The sequence below is a fragment of the Zosterops lateralis genome (genome assembly GCF_965231275.1).
Source record: "Zosterops lateralis genome assembly, chromosome: 3".
Taxonomy (NCBI): domain Eukaryota; kingdom Metazoa; phylum Chordata; class Aves; order Passeriformes; family Zosteropidae; genus Zosterops; species Zosterops lateralis.
In genome coordinates, this window is record NC_139764.1 from 43,101,941 (window position 1) to 43,120,022 (window position 18,082).

General features: G+C 41.0%; 1 protein-coding gene across 1 annotated transcript in view; it reads right to left on the minus strand.

Annotated features, from left to right (window-relative positions):
* Positions 1–18,082, minus strand: part of PCNX2 (pecanex 2) — a 151,371-nt gene that overhangs the window by 32,642 nt on the left and 100,647 nt on the right. The window contains exons 24-25 of the mRNA XM_083856391.1: positions 7,784–7,842; positions 5,232–5,447 (exon numbers count right to left, since the gene is read on the minus strand). Coding sequence (XP_083712517.1) covers positions 5,232–5,447; positions 7,784–7,842 — 275 coding nt within the window. The remainder of the gene's footprint in view (positions 1–5,231; positions 5,448–7,783; positions 7,843–18,082) is intronic.

Genomic DNA, 18,082 nt, shown 5'->3' on the forward strand with positions numbered 1-18,082 from the left:
CCTTCCTTCCAGAAGTCTTTTCCAGTGCACACATAAATACACATAAAATTGTGAAAGGAAGAAAAAGGAAAAATTACATTAAATATTTATTTCTAGCATGTGCTATAGAAACTATTCAAAGTCTATTTGAAATTTATAGATGGCTTCCACTGTTGGAGCATCATTGTACACCTAGAAAGGCTTACACATCACAGATCTCCTGCATTTAACTTAGAAGTATCCTCTTCTCAGTTTCATACTATTCTTCCCAATTAAGTAACCAAGATTAAAGAAATCCCTTTGCATCCTTTCTGTCCATGTTTCTAGTATTTCCAAGAATTGTGTCCCTCAGTCTTTGTTCTTTCCCACAAACACTGCTGGGATGTGTCAAAAAATGCTGTTTTTCTCTGAACTCTCTGTAATTTATCAATACCTTTTCATGCTCTGCTACATACATTGAACATGTGGTCAAGTGTGGTCTCAGGAAAAATATGAACACGGGCACTTTTACTTCCCAATAGCAAGAAGTGATTTGTTAAAAAATATAAGTTGCAACCACTCCTTAAATTAAGAATGATTCTTCATAGTGCTACAGAGCCTTCAGACACAAAAATCAAACACAAATAAATATTCCTTACACTGGTAATGTACTTGCTACTGCAATACAACTGTGCACCATACACATGCTGCAGGAATGAGTAACTGTCCTTTTTAGACATCACTACTGTGCCTCGAGCACACAGCCTGAGTTGGCTGCTTTCATACACCATTTTGCGTGGGAAATAAGCTAGCTAGCACTGAGAGAGCCCCACAGGCAATCCCATCCTGCTGCCACAGCTGCCTGCCACTGTGTACAACTACATCTGTGTCTGCTCTGTGCTTCTTGCCTTGATCCATCTAATGAAGTTCCAAGTGAAGCGTGAATATTGCACGTGCAACATGCAGTAACAAAAAAAATCATTAAATTAAATCAAAAGTTCATTAAATTACTGAGGAATACTGTGCAGGAGTTATAAAACAGCTCCTGAAGACTTCAGCAACACCATCAGTAGGTAGTTTCTACACATGTAATGCCTAAATAAATATTCTCCAAAAGATACTTTGCAGACACATAGACTAAGTAGGAAAACATTTTAAATCACCCTTGTTCTACACGGAACTCCTGAGAGGGAGATATTTTGACATTGTTTCTGCTTGTTCCCTGACTGTGGGTTTTCCCATCTCTTCCTTTTAAATTAAACGATATGTTATGTATTTCTTCAGGCAGGCTGCTTTTAGCATTCCACTGTGGTCTAACACACACAGTTAAGTTACTGAAGGGCTCAATTCCTCCACACCACTGGGCAGCTCCTTGGAAGTGTTCCCCTGGTTTCAGCTCATTACTACCTTCTCTTTACTGTCCCTAAAGGGCATTTCCTGTCCGTGCCTGGAGGTCTTGAGCCTCTCCTCTGCTTTACACTCAGGATGAATGACACAATGGAGGCACAGCCCCTCTCTGTCCATATAATGGAAGAGTGGAAAACTAATTCATCCAAGGTGTTTAATACAAACAGGACTGAAGACAGATGAAAGGAATCCCAGATTTGCTGACTCTCTTCTTTCAGTCTGTTCAGTCTGATGCTGCCTGCAGGCATTTGGTTGGGTTTGTTTTTTCATTTAAAAGCTGAGACAAATGCTTCTATTACAAACAGAAAGGCATCTGGATCAGTCGCTTACAATGCCAAATCTCAATTAGGATGGACTGCAAACTGAGGAGGCAGCAAGTACCTCCTGCCACCATACACTTAAAATTCAGGTTTTGTGACCCCTTCTTCTAGCACCACCAGTATTGCCAGCACAGCCTTTCAGCTACCACAACGAGAAACACGCGTAGGAAAATCCTGAGCTCCACAAGGCAAATATTTCTTTTGGTTTAGTCATAAACAGAAAACAGTCACAGAGAATACTGTTGTGATTCACTCATTCCCAAAGCAAACACAGATTTCCTATTTAAGGAACAGCAGATTCTTGGGGCCCTCAATTAAAATTACTTGTTTGAAATTGAAGTTAAGCAGCCAAAGCTCAGAAATTACAGATTACAATTTCCTCCTCTGGCCCTTTTCTCCCCATTGTGGGAAACCATTCTGCACAATGAAAGGAATTAGGGTCCCCTGTAAAAAACAGTGCATGACCAGACAACTGAAAATAGGAATGCAGGATGCCCAAAGCAGAGTCTGGTGCTTAATAACTGTCACTTGACTTCGTAACCCGTCAGCTTCTTCCAGGGCAGTTCCATACATTCTCTCACTTCTGCATAAAAATTTCTTACTGTATTCAGTATTCAGGCTATATTCACCAGTCCTTTGCAAGACTTGAAATGGGGAAGAATGTGCCCAGTCCACACCAGAGATGTCTCTTGGTGCTGCTTGATGGAAGCCTGCTCTACCTTCCTGCCCCTGTAGGCATCAATTCTATTCAAGAGAAGGAGCAAAGAATGCCTTCCAAGGCAGAATTTCAGTCTCAGCTTTTACACAATGTCCTTTGAATTGCCTTGGTTCATCCCCTTATGAACTTCTGTATTCAGGTCAGCTCCTCTGGTTCCTTTTACTCAGACTAGTGTCTGAGTGCCTGTGGCCTGCAGCCCCACTAGAGCAGCTCCTTGTTGGCAGAAGGACCAAAACATGTACAGGAGAGCCCGGTTCTGCAGCAGAGTTTATCTAAAGCACACCAGCCCTCAGGGTTATGTGGAGACACAAACAACCCTCTGGTATCAGCACAAACACCCCAGGAAGTCTCCACTGGGCACACAGCAGATCATCTGCTCACTTTTTGGTGTCCATGAGGCTTTTGTTATAGTCTGCATCAGGCAGATCCAAGCATCCTTCTCTGGCTTGTGCTTGGTTCCCCTCTGGGCTCCCCTGATTCTCCTACTCCATCCTTACCAGGCTTGTAATCTGTGTGGTTTCTCTGGCACTCATTCAGCACAGTCCAGTGGGGTTCAGCTCTCACATGGCATAGCAAGTGCCCCATGTTTGAGCTCGTTTTGTTTCAGGTAAGTTCCTTTATTCAACCCTACATGGCTTCCCTGCTCCAGGCCAAACAATGGAATAGCAAAACACACACTCCTAATTTCTGTTCCCAAAATAACTCCTCTACCAAATACTCTGAAAACCAGAGAAAACTTCCTTACATACCATGTCTGTGAGAACACAAAATAACCACGAATTTTGTCCTATTCTTTGAATAGGATTATCCAGTGGGTTCAGAGAAGAGAGAGACTCATTTTTCTCTTATTTCCAACTACTTTCTCCTCTAGTATTGGGTAGTCTCTTTCCCCAGTGATATCCTGAGGGTGAGGACGCAATGGGAACTAGATTTGTATTGAGGATGAGATAATCTAGATGAAGCCACCATTTCCCCACTCCTCTCCACCTCCAGTAACTGGCATTACTTTCCAGTCCAGTTTGCTGCTGCTCTCTTGGTTCAGGCCCATCAAAGACTCAAGTAAGAAGGAGGCTGGCTGCCTTGCAGGATGCCAGCCTCCCTCTGAGGAGTGCAAGAAAGACTGGGAAAGAGGATATTCCTCTTGAGAACTCAGCTGACTCTCAACAGCAGTGCATGAAAGACATGAGAGGCTGTGGGGCTCAGCCTCAGCTGAATTTAAAGACCTGTTGCAGCTGGCAGACATGCTGTATCTATTCACAGAGTAAAACAGTATTAACTGCAGTTAATTAACACTAAACAGCATTAGGCAATCTGCATGGAAAGGTCAATTTTCAGACACACTTAATTACTTAAACTGTGATTTTAGGGAATATAGAGATGCCTCGACAGGTGGCACACTGCAATTTTTGAGCTCTGCTCTCAGATCCAAGTGCCAAATGGCACTTTCTGGCTGTGAATGATCCTGGCTCAACGTCAAAGAAAGTCATCCTGAACCACTTTGCAACAAAACTATCCAGTTGTTCCCCATTCAACTTCCAGTTCATTATCCCTGTCTGCTAGGCTTGAGCATCTTCTCATATGCTTTCATCTGTTTCCAATATTTACTTTACTTCTACTGCCTGGCAATGGTGGTGATAGAGAGGGACCCAGCAGTAATGGGCAATTGCACAAAGAAAAAGAAAAACCACCTCAAAAAACTCCTGTAATTTAAATGGGAAGGAGATCTCTTTCTTCTGTTCATTTCAAATCTCACACTGAACTATTTTAACACAAAAGGATGATCAGCAAAGATAAATTTTGGAAGTTAGACTGCAAGTATCTATCCCTGACACAACAGCACCACTGCTCACCTTGGGGATAGCCAAGGAGAAGATGAATACAAGAATATTTGCACAGACCTCCTGGAAGTTGAAGCAAGCCTCAGAACCACACATGCATGACCTCAACAATCATCAGCAACAAGAAATCATAAGGTGGATAAATAAATTATCTTTCTTCCTTTCTAGTTGTTTTTCCTCACAATTTGCATTTGTTCTGAAGAGGCATCTCATGAGGTACTACAATACCAAGCTGTTTCAGGCATTTACTGTTTTCTTTCCACATAACTTTGCTGAGGACACAAGAAGTGTTATCTTCATCCCCACTACACAGGAAGGAACGTGAACATGAAGAATTCACCACAACCTGTTCAACATCCTACATGGAGTCTGTCACAGAGCCAAGACTTGAGCCCACACATGTTATTTCCTAGTCTAATCCTCCCACACTTAAGTGCATTTAAAGAGCCAGTCTGTCGCTTATTTTCTCACACTCAACCTTGTTGAAAAGTCACCTTGATTATACTCAGTTGTTCTAGTGCGAAAGAGATCATCTTAGCACCGGCTTCTTGCATGGTTTGACACAGGATATTTTCCATGGCAGGAGTCTTGGTTTGTTGTTGGTTTTTTCTCTCCAAAGACAAGGTTTTTTGAGTTGAACAATTTTAAGAACAACTCCAATTTTCATAGTTATGGAGGAAAATAAATAATCTGAAAACATAACTAAGCATTACACAAAAGATCTGTGAACCAAGCAAATCGCTCAACAAACCTTCTTTCTGAAAGTTTTATGATACTGCATAACATGGCTCCAAATTTCTTAACATCTAGATTTCAAAACAACATCCATACAATGATACAATGAAGCACCAAGCTTTCAGAGAGACAAGTATCTGTAGAAAGACAAAGGTCCTCAAACTCTATGTTGTACTATAGAGTTGTGATAGATTAAAAAGACAGACAGGATTTATTGCTGGTTTTGTTGCTATTTAAATCATCATGGATCCTTACCTCGAAATTCGAGCCCTCTGAGCTGAAAGGTGACAAGGCCATTTCCAATTTCAATCAAGTGCACAAAGGCATTTAAATAATCCGATGTCAGAATAAAACAGTCTCCTGTGTTGTAGTTTCCCCAGCGGCCCAGGATCAAATCTCCACAAAGAGACTCCTGCAGAGATCTTGTCAAATGCTCATAAAAAATGGAGTTGAGATTATTGTCATCATTTCCTACAACCAGAGCAGCATACATTTGTAAAAAAATATATACAAAGCCATTCTGCATAAAAGTTTATGCTCTTTTTCATTCCTACTTAAATCTTCTTCCTCTAGCTAGATGATATCTTCCTGACACTTTATACAATCTACATTTCCTAGGTAGCCCTTCAATGAATCAGGTTAATATGAATACTGTAAATAAAAAATCACATTAGTGATAACATATATTTCAAACTCAATCAAATAATTTCCATGATTTACAACAGTAAGAGTTTCTTGGCGCCACTAAAAGTCTCTGCAATGCTAAGTTAATGTCTGCATACTATTTTTAATCTAAAGAAACAAAAAGCCATTATTACTTCAGAACATATGCTTAAATTCAAATGTTTTTTCTGAGACTTTTAAATACTTTGGTCACACAGATACCAATAATTTTTGGCTTTTTTTTTTTCTTTTAGTCCTCCAAGAATTTTTCAAGGCTTTGTCCATGAAGCATGTGTTGATACTTAAAATGAGGATACTTCTTTTAAAAGAGTTTACTTAGCATACTGAGTAAGAATGGAACATTCACCACTAGAATTGCTACCACTTTAAAAATTTTAGCTGCTTAATTACACATTGCTTGGACCAAATGCCCAGGTGAAAAACACCCCATCACACTCTAGAAGTGTCATCTCATGAAGGTCTATGGCCTTTAACTGGATTAAAAGGAGCACTTTATGATGGTGATTTGTGAAAGGGATCGAACCCTTCTACAAATGCTACGGTGTTATCCTGTGCTTGTTCTCTTTTACACAATATATGCTTGATATGAGAACTGCTTTTCTCTTCTGTAGTGCAGCACTGTCCCACCTTCAACGCTCTTAAAATGCTGGTGCACAAACAGATGTATAAACCAACATCTTGTGGGTGCATTTGTATGCATGAGAGTGTATGTGGATACAGACATACAGGCAGTCATGCATTTTTATGTTCGTGCATATTTAGGAGGGGATCTAACATGGAGAAAAACCCCAAAGATGAGGCTTGCAGAGGCTTCCCCTACAAATTACTCCTTCATACCAGAGGAGGAGAGGGTCTGTAACTACACTGCTTTTTGTGCCTATAGCCATTAAGCACACAGCCCTGGTATGTTTGTCCATGTGTGCCCATGTCCATGCAGACACACTGGCCTGTGCATCTTCTGGGGTGTTTTTAATCAAAATTTAAGCAAGTCATAAAATGAGTCTTTTAAGCACATACACAAAAGGAATGCTTTTCTTGAGCTACAGGGTTTAAAACATAATTCACTTATTAGCATATATAATAATGCTAAAGGTCATTGCTACCAGATGACAAAATGGCCTTGGGAAAACTCTTAGCTCCCTGCCTTAAATGATAAATAATTAAAAAGCACTGTTCATGCTTCAAATTATTAATATCTCTCTCGCCTTCTTGGACATCCTGGATTTAATCCATTTCTGCTTGAAGATATGTATTTGTTCATGTTTATTTGTTCATGATACTGATGTAATGGATAAGGATAAAAAGGATGTGGGGGGTAAACCAGCAATAATTAAAATGTAAATTTCTAACTCTACAATACAACCCCCACCATCTCAGATAGAATTGGCCACAGTACACTAAAGTGAAAAAACCCCATATATTAAACCTTGGCCTCTTTCACTGGGATGGGATTTTGGCATGTAACATTAGCATCAGCTCCCCTCAGAAGGGTTCTGTCCCACCAGGCTCTGAAGAGTGTCAGCTGATGTACCACATGTTCTCTGTGTCCACTGATGTGCCAAAAACTGCTCTCACTTCCCAGTCTCACAGGAACCACTCCGTGTGGCCTGGGAAGTTGCTTTGCATGGCCACAGGTGAGTGCTCATTTAATGCTCTGATACCAGCAGAGCAGCCCACCATCCTTCCTGCTTCTTCCTCTTGCAAGTTTTCCAATTTCCCTTCTCCTCCCTCTCAAAAAGGTTTCTCTTCAGGGAAGAGGAGATACCTGTCAGCCCAAACTACTCAGTGGTAGGAGCACTACTAACTTGCTGCTTTTTTTTCCAAAAGCTTTCCCTGTCCTCAGCTGACCTGAGTCTAGCTAGGGTGCCTGCTGCATATTCTAAACAAACTCCAATGTTATGATTAACCAAGCAATTGGCAGCCCAGCAGCTCTCCATCTGATCAGCTACATGTAACTGAGGAGTAAATTTACTCATCGGGTCACTGGTGCTCTGCTACATGTAAAATGCTCTGCTTTGTACACACAACATTAAACCATTTGGACCTCTTCAGCTTTCCCAGCAAAGCCTCACCAGTGAAATACATCACGTTTTGCAAATCAAGCAAGACATCCCAGGCCATACCTCCATCCTTTTCAATTTGAATTGCCAGTCTGGTGTTGGAATGGTCCGATCTTTTGGTGCTGGAAATAAAGACATGTTTATAGCCAATTCTTTTTTTAAAATAAGCAATTCTCACAATAAACATTTATTTTGTTTAACACATCTCTTCATTTTGTGTTTATATAATTAGGAAGTTCAGACTAATCCATTCATCAAGCACATATAGTTATTTCAGGTCAATATGGCTATTGATATTGTAGCTTATCAGCACACTCTTCTGCCCATTTTCCCTCTTGTGGGGCACAGTCCATTCAGAATTTGTACAATAAGTACAACACTGTGCACTTAAATAATTGAACTGGCTCCAGAAACAGATCAGCCAGGTGCCACCAAAGCAATGAATAGAAAGAATATTTAATCAGTCTTTCTTTTCTTCTAAGCGTTAAGGGAAACAGCTGGACCCAAGGAGTTTTCTTTGAGTGAAAACATTTCTGTGGGTGTGTACCATCTATGGAAAAACAACAACACAAAAATACGTTACTTAGTTTCATATTTAGCTAGGCAGTAACAGGAGAGTCCCTGGCCATTCTTACTGCTTGAAAAAGAGTAAATTAGAGGGCCTTAGTTCATACAGGCACTAACCCTGTCACCCTTATGAATAGCACATTCCCTATTCAGTATTTTCACTGTAGCTCTGGAATATAAACAGCACAGGAAAAATGATTACAAAAGAGAAAGCAACTAAAAAGGTAAATTGGATTGAGCTTTTATTACTACCTGTAATAAAATACACTATTACAGTCAGAAAACAAGGAATGAGAGAATCACTGGGCCAGCATGTGTTAAACAGAAGAGAATGATTGTTGTGGTGAGTAGGGATATACAACACTAAGTCCAAAGCATCTCCCAAGCACCCTGGGGTACTTGGGGTAAAAATGAAAGTGTGCCTAATAAAAATGCTATAGTAAACATCAATTTCCCTAAAATACTGCTCTGGCATGGGTACATCAGGATTTCAGGACACTTCATTAAGAACGTCGCCTCAAAAGTTTTGTACTCAATCACAAGCCTTAACAGAAGACATGTCTATCAAATATGTAAATACGATCTCTCATTCCTTGGAAAATGGGATTAAAGCAAAACCAGGAAAAGGCCCAAACAACAGTCAGCATAAAGTTATGGGTGACAGTGGCAAGGGCCTCATCTGTATGAAGGCCTGTAAACACAGGGGAGAAGAGCCACAGCGCCACTTTCCCTGGCACGGGATCTGTTATAAATATGGGTGGAGATAATAATTTTCTCCTTAAAATGCCTTTATTAATCAGTTCTTACAATGGTTGCTCGAGGGGTGTGGCAGCCCGATGCGCCGTGGAGGAGGAGGGTCCTTGTCAGCTCTGCAGCAGGAAGTTCAGCAGAGCTGGAGAACTCTTCCCTCGCTGGGAGTGTTCCCAGAGTTCTGAATTTCCTTTGTTTTCTTCGGGGTCTCACTTCTGGCTTGGTACTTTCAAGTCACAGCGAGTCACAAAAACTGGAAAAATCAGTTCCCCTCATACTCTAGGGTTTACACAGCCTAGTATTGGTTTTTGTGTGTTTTAATTTTACTTAGTTTTATAAGGGGTTTTTGGTGTTAAAAGGATCCCAAGATGCACCTGGGATTTCTAATTTGCATGTACAGGGTCGCACCCGGGAAGCAGGGGCTGTGGGCTCTCATGGCAATTTTGCAATCAGATATGGCGTCTTGGAAGTTTCGATGGTGGGCAGCGCCGGGGCTGTGAGGTGGGGATGGAATGTGGCGGGCGTGGGTTCCCTTTTTTTTTGGAGTGGGGTGGCGGTCTGGGCGCGCCATGTGGTGGTTTTGCGGGCTTTGGGGATTTTCGTGCCAGGCTCGGGCCGGGCGGCCGGCTGCTCAGCGGTGGGGACTGCAGGGCCGGGAGCCAGCCCCACGGCGGCGGTGGGGGTCGGGGTGGCCCTGCCCACTCTCGGCTTTCTCAGTGGCGGCTGGCCACCCCGCGGTCGCTCGGGGGTGGTTTGGGAGCCGGGAGCCCGCGGCGGTGGGCGGGGACCGGGGCCAGACGGCCCTGCTCACTGGGGTCACCGCTGTGGGCGGGGAGAAGCGGCCGGTTCTGTTCGCTCTCGCCCCAGGCCACCGCCACCGCGCCGCAGCATGGCGCTGGCGAGGACGAGCTCCATCCCAGTGGCTCGCTCCGGGAGCGGGGAGCTCGCAGACAGCCGCCCGCACGGGGCGGGGGGACCGGGGGCGAGGCCCGCGCCTCGCCTCCCTTCGAGGCCCTCTCTCTCGGTCCTCGGCAGCGGCAGCGCCGGGCTCCAGCGGCGGGGGTGGGGTGCCGCAGAGGTGGCTTTTTTTTTACTGTTACATTACAAGATAAACATTTCAAATTTCATTTTTATCAGGCTCCAAAGGAGACACCCAGGTGTGGCCCTCATGGTGTCCTTGGTGGAACTGCAGTGAGGTTGGCACGGTTGGGTGGGACTGGCTGGAGTTTGGCTCACGGCATGGGGAGCACAGGACCCAGAGGACATTTTGAACACGCTGGTGATTGGCCAGCCAACCTCCAAAGCCTGAATTTAACTACTCACTGTGAAAACCGCAGACGTGCCCCAAGGAAGACAGCACCAAAGAGGTAACACTTATAAGGGAGGCTTTTAAACAGCTTAAGTAACGCTGAAAAAGGATGGTATAAAGATAATGTTGTCTTTGCTACACAGCAGAGATTCAGTACCGGTTCCCAGGATTTTGTGTCTAAGTTCATGCTGAATCCAACTAGGAGAAGGATGCCACTGATGTTACAAAGCCTTTTCATCCACTCCCTGCAGCCTCCCCAAAAAAGTTGTGGAAAACTGACCAAGAGAAAAATTGCACAAACGTTTCCATGCAATAGAAGAGGAACAGATTTGCTTTAGTTCTACTTCCTACCAAAAGCAACTGATTTTTTTTTCCTTAAATAGGCACGTTTACTACTTTGCAAAAAGTACGATTGAGAAAATAAAGAGTCTTAATTAAAATTATTTGTAATTAATATTAGTATATTATCTACATAGATTAACATTTTATTTGAGGTATTATTTATCTTCCTGCTTCTGGTTGGCTCAGCTCATTGTAACTGCAATTATCATTTCCTATTCAACACAAAATGGCAATGGGGGGGAAGGGCTTTCTAAGCAGTTCCAAATATAAAGAATCATTTTACTTTAAAAAGGTTGTCAGAATTCTTCCACCCTGATATATATCCACCTGTATACGCAAGAGTAAGCATAAACATTAGGTTGCGGAATTCAATCAATTTTCTATTCTCAGCAGAGAAGCACTGCTGATTTCAAAATGCGTATGTTTTAAGATTATGAGACGCCTTATTAACTTTCAGTCCCTCTGAAATCAGTGTGATAGTGTAAGGTAAAAGTTAATACTGTTCTTTACTCCAGTTTCTTACCATTTCTGTTCTGGAGGCATATTGAGACCCATAAAATCAACCAATACTTCAGAAAAAATTAATCTACAATTTTTGCTCACCATGCAGCTCAGGGTCTATTTCTTTCCCCTCCCCTCCTTATTTTTTCCTTTGACAGAAAGATACGTGAAACAATCAGGGAAAATCACAAGTGCTTTGGGACACTCCAAGACACATGATACAACCTGATTGGGAAGAGGGGAAGGAAATAAAACAGCCCTCGTAAATGAAAAAAACCCAACAAAACAAAACCAGGCTCCATTAAGGCTTTGTTTAAGCAGCTAAAACACAGGCCTTAGGACATGAGACAAGAATTTACCTTTTCAGACACTATTAGAAAAACTCAAATCTTTATGCAGCTATTATGAGGTATAATTTTATTTAATTTTTTTAAGACCAAGGGTAATATAGACAGTTTATGAAACAAACTTCTGTGCTGAAATTCAGCTTAGTTGAATCAATGCCATCAGGTAATCAATTCTGGATTTTAAAAGTCTTCTACAATTATTAGTAACCAAAGCTGTGTTTGTATCTTTTTGAAGGCAATGGGAATTTGCATTGGATTAAAGTATAATCCACTACAACTAACAATCAAACCAGCAACACCTTTACTTCTCAACCAGGACCTCTCACTGTGAACTTTTGGGATTAGTAAGTGATTTGGGCTTTCCTCCAGTGGCCTCTTACTTTCTATTTAGTTGTTACCACTCATCCAATGTGATAATTAGCTCAGTAATTGAATTTCTTCCGGAACTGCATTATTCTATGCAAACCAAGTACAGTTCCTCCCGCAACTGCCCTAGAGAAAAAGTGATTGTGTTGAACTGTCTTCAGCTAAGTCTTCAGCAATTTTAAAGTCAACATCCTGCTTAGTTCCTGAAATATCTACTTCATGCTCTTTTAATCCCCCATTTACATGGGCACTGGGATAATCCACCAGTCTGTGTAGCATTGTTCATGTAATTAAAATTATTGCTTCTCTTTGCAAAAAAGTTGTACCACTTCCTATATTTTCTTTCCTAAACATACTGCCTGGAAAGATTTTTTTCTCCCACTTCAGTTTCTCAATTTCATTAGAAAGACAGAAAAAAGTCTGAGGGGGATTAAGGTAGTCTGGAGAATAAAGAGAGTATATTGAGAATCAGGTAAATTGAGGAAAATAAATAAACCATAGCTGATTTGATGCTAAATAAATAATTATTTCCAGAAGATCAAAATAAAATTCCAGCTGTTCTACCTGCCCTGCTGCTGCTGAGTTTTCCCCCAAAACACAAATTCAAGATTTCCTGGATTCCTGCTGAGTAGAAGAGGATCTCTACTTTGAGAGAGAACAAAACAAAGAAAAGCAGTTTTCCTCTGGGAGATGCAGACATGCCTTTCTAGGGTCGATCCAAAGTTTTTCTTTGTCTGTGTCCAATGAATTTTAATCCACTCTTCGATGACATCTAGCAGGCAAATTTAAAAGAGAAACTTTACTGTGCTGCAGCCCTATGATTATTCATGGGAATCTGGAAAAAAAATCTTCAGTATTTTCCTGTGAATGCTTAATACTGCTGGCTCTATAAACAAAGGCTTAGCATTAAAAACACAGTAGCAGTTGTCTACAATGTGAGGGAGGAGGAGAATGACAGGGCAGAATAAGCAGGCACCCATCAGTATTTGAAGGACACCAGAGGTAAAAACAATGATATTAAGAGGAAGGATACTGAAGTAGTTTTAAATCAATTTCATCTAAAAGACAGAATGATTTCAGTGTGGTTTTAACAGCAAGGGCTGACAGCCCCTTTGTTCGTGACCTTGCCCAGGTTTTCTTGGCAGCTGCATGGAAGATACAACTTGGGTTTAAGTCACATTAAGAAAGAGGGATCTCTTAATAATGAGAGCAATTTTACCTTCCTGATCACTCACTCCGTTGTTTGGGTTTTTTTTAATGCTTTCTTCCTCCTCTCCTTCCCTGCGAGATTCTCCTTCACTGGACCAGTATTTCATCTAACAACAATAAAAAGTGGCTTTGATTGCACACTAGGAAACCAGGGGAGGGCTAAGGTATAAAAAGTCCCAGTTGTTAAAGACAGCACTGTTGAAGCATCCTTTTAAAACACAGAAAGGTCTTATTATCAATAACACTTTCTGTTCTTAGAGTTTCTTTACTTTTTTAAAGAGGTCTTCATAACTGATTTTGAGGCTTCTTGGGTTTGTTTGGGGTTTTTTGTGGTTTGTGTTTTTTTAATGTTCTGGAGGGTTTTTGTTTTGGTTTGGTTTGGGTTTTTTTTGGTTTTTTTTTTGCTGTTGTTTGTTTAAGTGGGTGTTAAAACCAGAGTCATCTGCTGAAATGACTCAGCATGTTTATTTGGCATATTCCAACACCTGTCTGGAAGTTTCTGTACTTCTGCAGCAAGGGGAATGAAAATGCAAAGTGTGAACTCGAGAACAAAAGTTGAATGTCCAAACATAGGTTAAACAGCCCACCTTAGTGCTCTGACATTCAAAGGTTTAGCTGGGGAATTCACCTCTTATTTGTAAGCCAGGTGATTTAAGCATCTGTGTACTTTAAAATACTCACTAATGCTTTACTAAAATGTCATCAATAGTCCTGCTTTTGTCTTATTTAATTTCTTTCCCCTTATCTAAGTATGCTTTTTCTTTTAAAAGACATTTAATTACTGTCTTCGGATTATTTTTTTCTACACAATAGAAGACGGTTTTTAAGTGGAAAGATCATGCAACTGCACAGAGTTTTTTTGTGTGCATTCTTGAGGTTGTGAAAAAGGTCAGGATCCTGACATTCTCCTAAGGACAAGGCTTAGCACGGGACTCTGCTTCACAGCTGGATCTCACTGTCTGCAGCTGAAAGAAGTGCTTTTATTTCACAGCAAATGTGTTAATGACATTACACAAAACCAGGTATCCGAAATAGTACATATGAGTGTTTTTCTTGTGTTGTTCCCATAATAAGCAAACACAAACATCACAGGAAAGGTACCACTGTGCCCAGCCCTGGGCAAAGAGCTCCACAGGACTGATTCACCTGGGCTCTGCACTGATGGGCCAGTGAGTGAAGCAGCAAAAGCCTGAGAAACTGCAAGGAGCTGGAGAGTAGAAAGGAGGTGATGAGAAATACCCCGGTGAAGTTTTCACTAGAGAGAGTAAGAACAGTGTGTAAAAAAACAAAACCAAACCAAATGTTGGGAGTCGATTCGGCAAATGGGGCCAAGCTGTTTTCCTCCTTTACTCCACACCAAGAGAGAAACATTGTTTAAACATCATAAAAGGAGGAAAGGACAACAAGGCATTTAAGAATTCTTGATATTCTTTAGTGCTGAAAACGCAGTGTTTTCATGCTTTTTCAGTGTGCAATATTAAAATAATATCTATTTAAGAAATTTTAGTTCTCCCTTTCAGACTCAATATGATTGCTTAGTAATAAAATTAGAAGGTAGAGACGGCAAGAAGGTATGATGAAATACAAGACTGTGACAAAGACTGGTGTTCCAAAGAAAGCCTGTATCAGAAATACTAGTTTAGTTCACTACAGGGTTTTCCATATCCATATTTCTCACCAAAAGATGAAAGGAGGCAAAACAGAAGCTAACCGAGCCATTCCAGTGCTATAAACGCAAGTGCAGCATCAGTGACACTACACCGAAGAACAACAAAAATCTTACTGCTACTCTGCAGTTGTAGCAATTCCAATCTAAAAGAGGGATAACTTTCAATACCTCTGTGTTTTTTATTGCAAGGACTGTCGAGAATGTTAATAATTTACAGCATTCATCTTGGTATCCTCTACAGAACTCTTCAGACTGAAAACATCTCTGATATTTTGAGAGCAAACACTGCTAGTCAAAGGACTTTAAAAGAAAAAAAATGAAAACAAAAAACCCCACTAGCTTTCATCTAATATTTACCTAGTCCCAACTAGAACAAAGTTTCAGAGGCAATTCTCAGTGGCAATGGTGACACAATTCTGCATTTTGCACTATCTCAGAAAGAAGAGATGGTTTACATTTTGCTCTTAACAAGCCCCAAGGCAACCTGGGTCCAGTGCATACCTTTGTACATCAGGAGACAACCAAGACCCAAGCATGCTGTAGCATGAACTGTTCCCTGCTGCTACCTGTACACAATGTGTCTTATCACCTTGGTTAGAATGGTTACACTTGTTGAACATCTCCTCCTGGATCTCTGCTTTACCAGTTTTCAAATCTTGACAAAAGTGGCTTAAATAAGCATTTCCTTGAATATAAGGTTTAGGTTTAGTACTCAGAATCTCAGCTTGGCCCTAAATGTTTGATTCAGTTAAATCCAACACAGGACTTGATCTACATTATCCAAGTGAATGGATGAACACTTGCTGAGAACACTTATTCTTATGGAAATTCAGACAATGCATTTCAAGAGGTTTCCAATATTTGACATGACAGAAATTTCATGAGTTAACTTGATCATTTACATAATTTGGAAACTAATGATTAGATGAACAGCATTATAAATCTTTAGTGCCACTGTATATCCACATACACCCTTAAAACATTACATATGCCTTATTTCTGATGGGAGTCCATTATTGTTTATTACATCCTGTTGCTGCTTTTCTTTCTAAACATATATTTAAAAGCCCTCCTCTATCATGCTCATGATTTCTTCTCCTCTGTAGGTCTGAGTTCCTTACCCATGTCTGTTGGGTTACCCCCTCAGAGATTTCATTGCATGCCTTTTCCTTTCTGCCCACCCACCCCTTTCCCTTTCCATTTATGCCACTTACAGTTTTGATCTCTACTTGTGATCCTCCTGATCTCAGCATGCATTCCCTTTTTGATGTCTCCCCTCTGTCTTTACTCTGTCCTCTTAGAATGATTCAGTGAATTGGAGTTGTGAACACATCTTTAACTCGGCAGGGAACTACAGAGCACTGAATCAGGATACATTCCCAATTAATTATCACACATATGGCTCCTAGTCAATTAGCCTCAATTTGTTTTATTGACTGCCAGGGGCAAAATTTTGAGATGTTACCAGTTAAAGATATACTGCCAAACAGTTAAACTACATCTTTGAATTTTGTATAGCCTCCCTTGAGTGTGAAACTCCAAGCAACTCAGAAAACACTTATTTTAATACCAAACCTACTTGACTAAAGGTGCCTGTTTTCCTTGCCCATGCTTTCTCTTGATGTGGAGTCAAATGATGAGGTGAGGACTGGGTTGGAGAGGAGATGTGCACAACTCCATGCTATAGCAGGTAGCTAAAGGGGCACACATGGTCACTTGCTCTAGGGCAGATCACAGCTCAAGACGCTGAAGGAAAGGCAGTTTCTAGCAGGGCTTCTTTTAGCCTGGGGCTGTACCTGAAGCAACACCCCTCACACCTGAATGCTTTGTCCCTCTGCAAAGCACTACACTGAAAGACTTCCAAACCAGGCAAGTGTTGCAGGCAAAAGTCCGTGGGCAGTACTGGTGGCGTGCAAGATAGAGAGTGGTTATACACTACAGCAGGGAGCAGACAGGGAAGGGTCTTGAGAAGACAGTCAGATGAATAAGTCTAATGAATAACATGTAATTTCAGACAGTTCATGAAGAACTAAGGCTGAAGTACACACAAAGATGTTCTTTGTTCTTCAAACGTTTTGGTTTTCTCTATTCTCTCCCCCAGTGCCAGAACCATGGCCACAAATGCCCTTGGAGAACAGTTTAACTTCTCAAAGACCAGTTTATATTCATTGTTCAAAGAGAGGAGCATGTTTTTTAATAAATAAAAAATAATAATAAAAAAATCACCTTTATTGGGTGATCTGCCAATCTTAAGAGAAGACAAACAAAGAAAAAATGGCAGCAGCTTGCTAATATTTCAGATTTTGCACTGCTGCCAGCCAGGGACTGCCACTTCCAACTGCATCAATGCTATACTCAAGGATACCACGTCAGGCCAAAGTATCCAGCAGTATAGACTGCAGTATACCAGTACAGGCTGGATTCTCACAGATCCAAGCACCTTTGAAATACCCAGGAAGACTCTCACCAAATTCTACATGATTTGTAAATAGGATTGATAAGCCCTTCTGATTTGGAGGCAACACCCCAAAAATTAGCGCCAAAACCCATTCATTTGTTGGTCCTATTTGTTTTCACTTGTAAATCCCATGGGCTAATAAGCACTCGTTTCAAGTTTCTCTGCACACTGACACTTATTTATACTATTGATACTATTTTGAAGAGTTCTAAATTAACTCAACCCTCAATAAAAGCCTGGAGGAGCCCTGAGGCCAACTCAGTGAAGACCTCTCTTAGAAGAACCACAGTCACCAAAGGGACCAGCATTCATCAGTGAGTAATAGCTGTGATCAAAGGCACCCGAACCTCAGCTCATTTTAGAGCAAACAGAAATACAGTGCTTCCTTCTGGTCAGTTCATAAAAACAGGATAGAAATAGAGGCAGCTAGAGAGAAACACAAAAATTTGCAGAGAAATCAGTTTGGAAGAAACTAAAATAATTGCAATGAACAGTAAAACTCAAGGTTACAATGTGGCTTTCAGACCAGGTAGCTGGAAATATTCAAGAAAGTTTGAACCCTAAGTAGGGCAGTGACAGCAGTTAGAACATAAGAGAACATAACATATGAGAAAATATTTGATGAAAGAAAGCAAACACTATCTCCTGTCAATTAGGGGGAAAATGGGGAAAAAACACTGAAGTTTTATTATTCACTATAAATCAAAGTCCAAGCCATTACTGAACTATAAACATCTGCTGCAGTTGTTCCTCTGTAAACATCACTACTATGGAGGTCTAAAAACATATGAAAAATCAAACAACACAGCAAGAAAAAGACTAAGAAAAAAAAAAGAAATCCAGT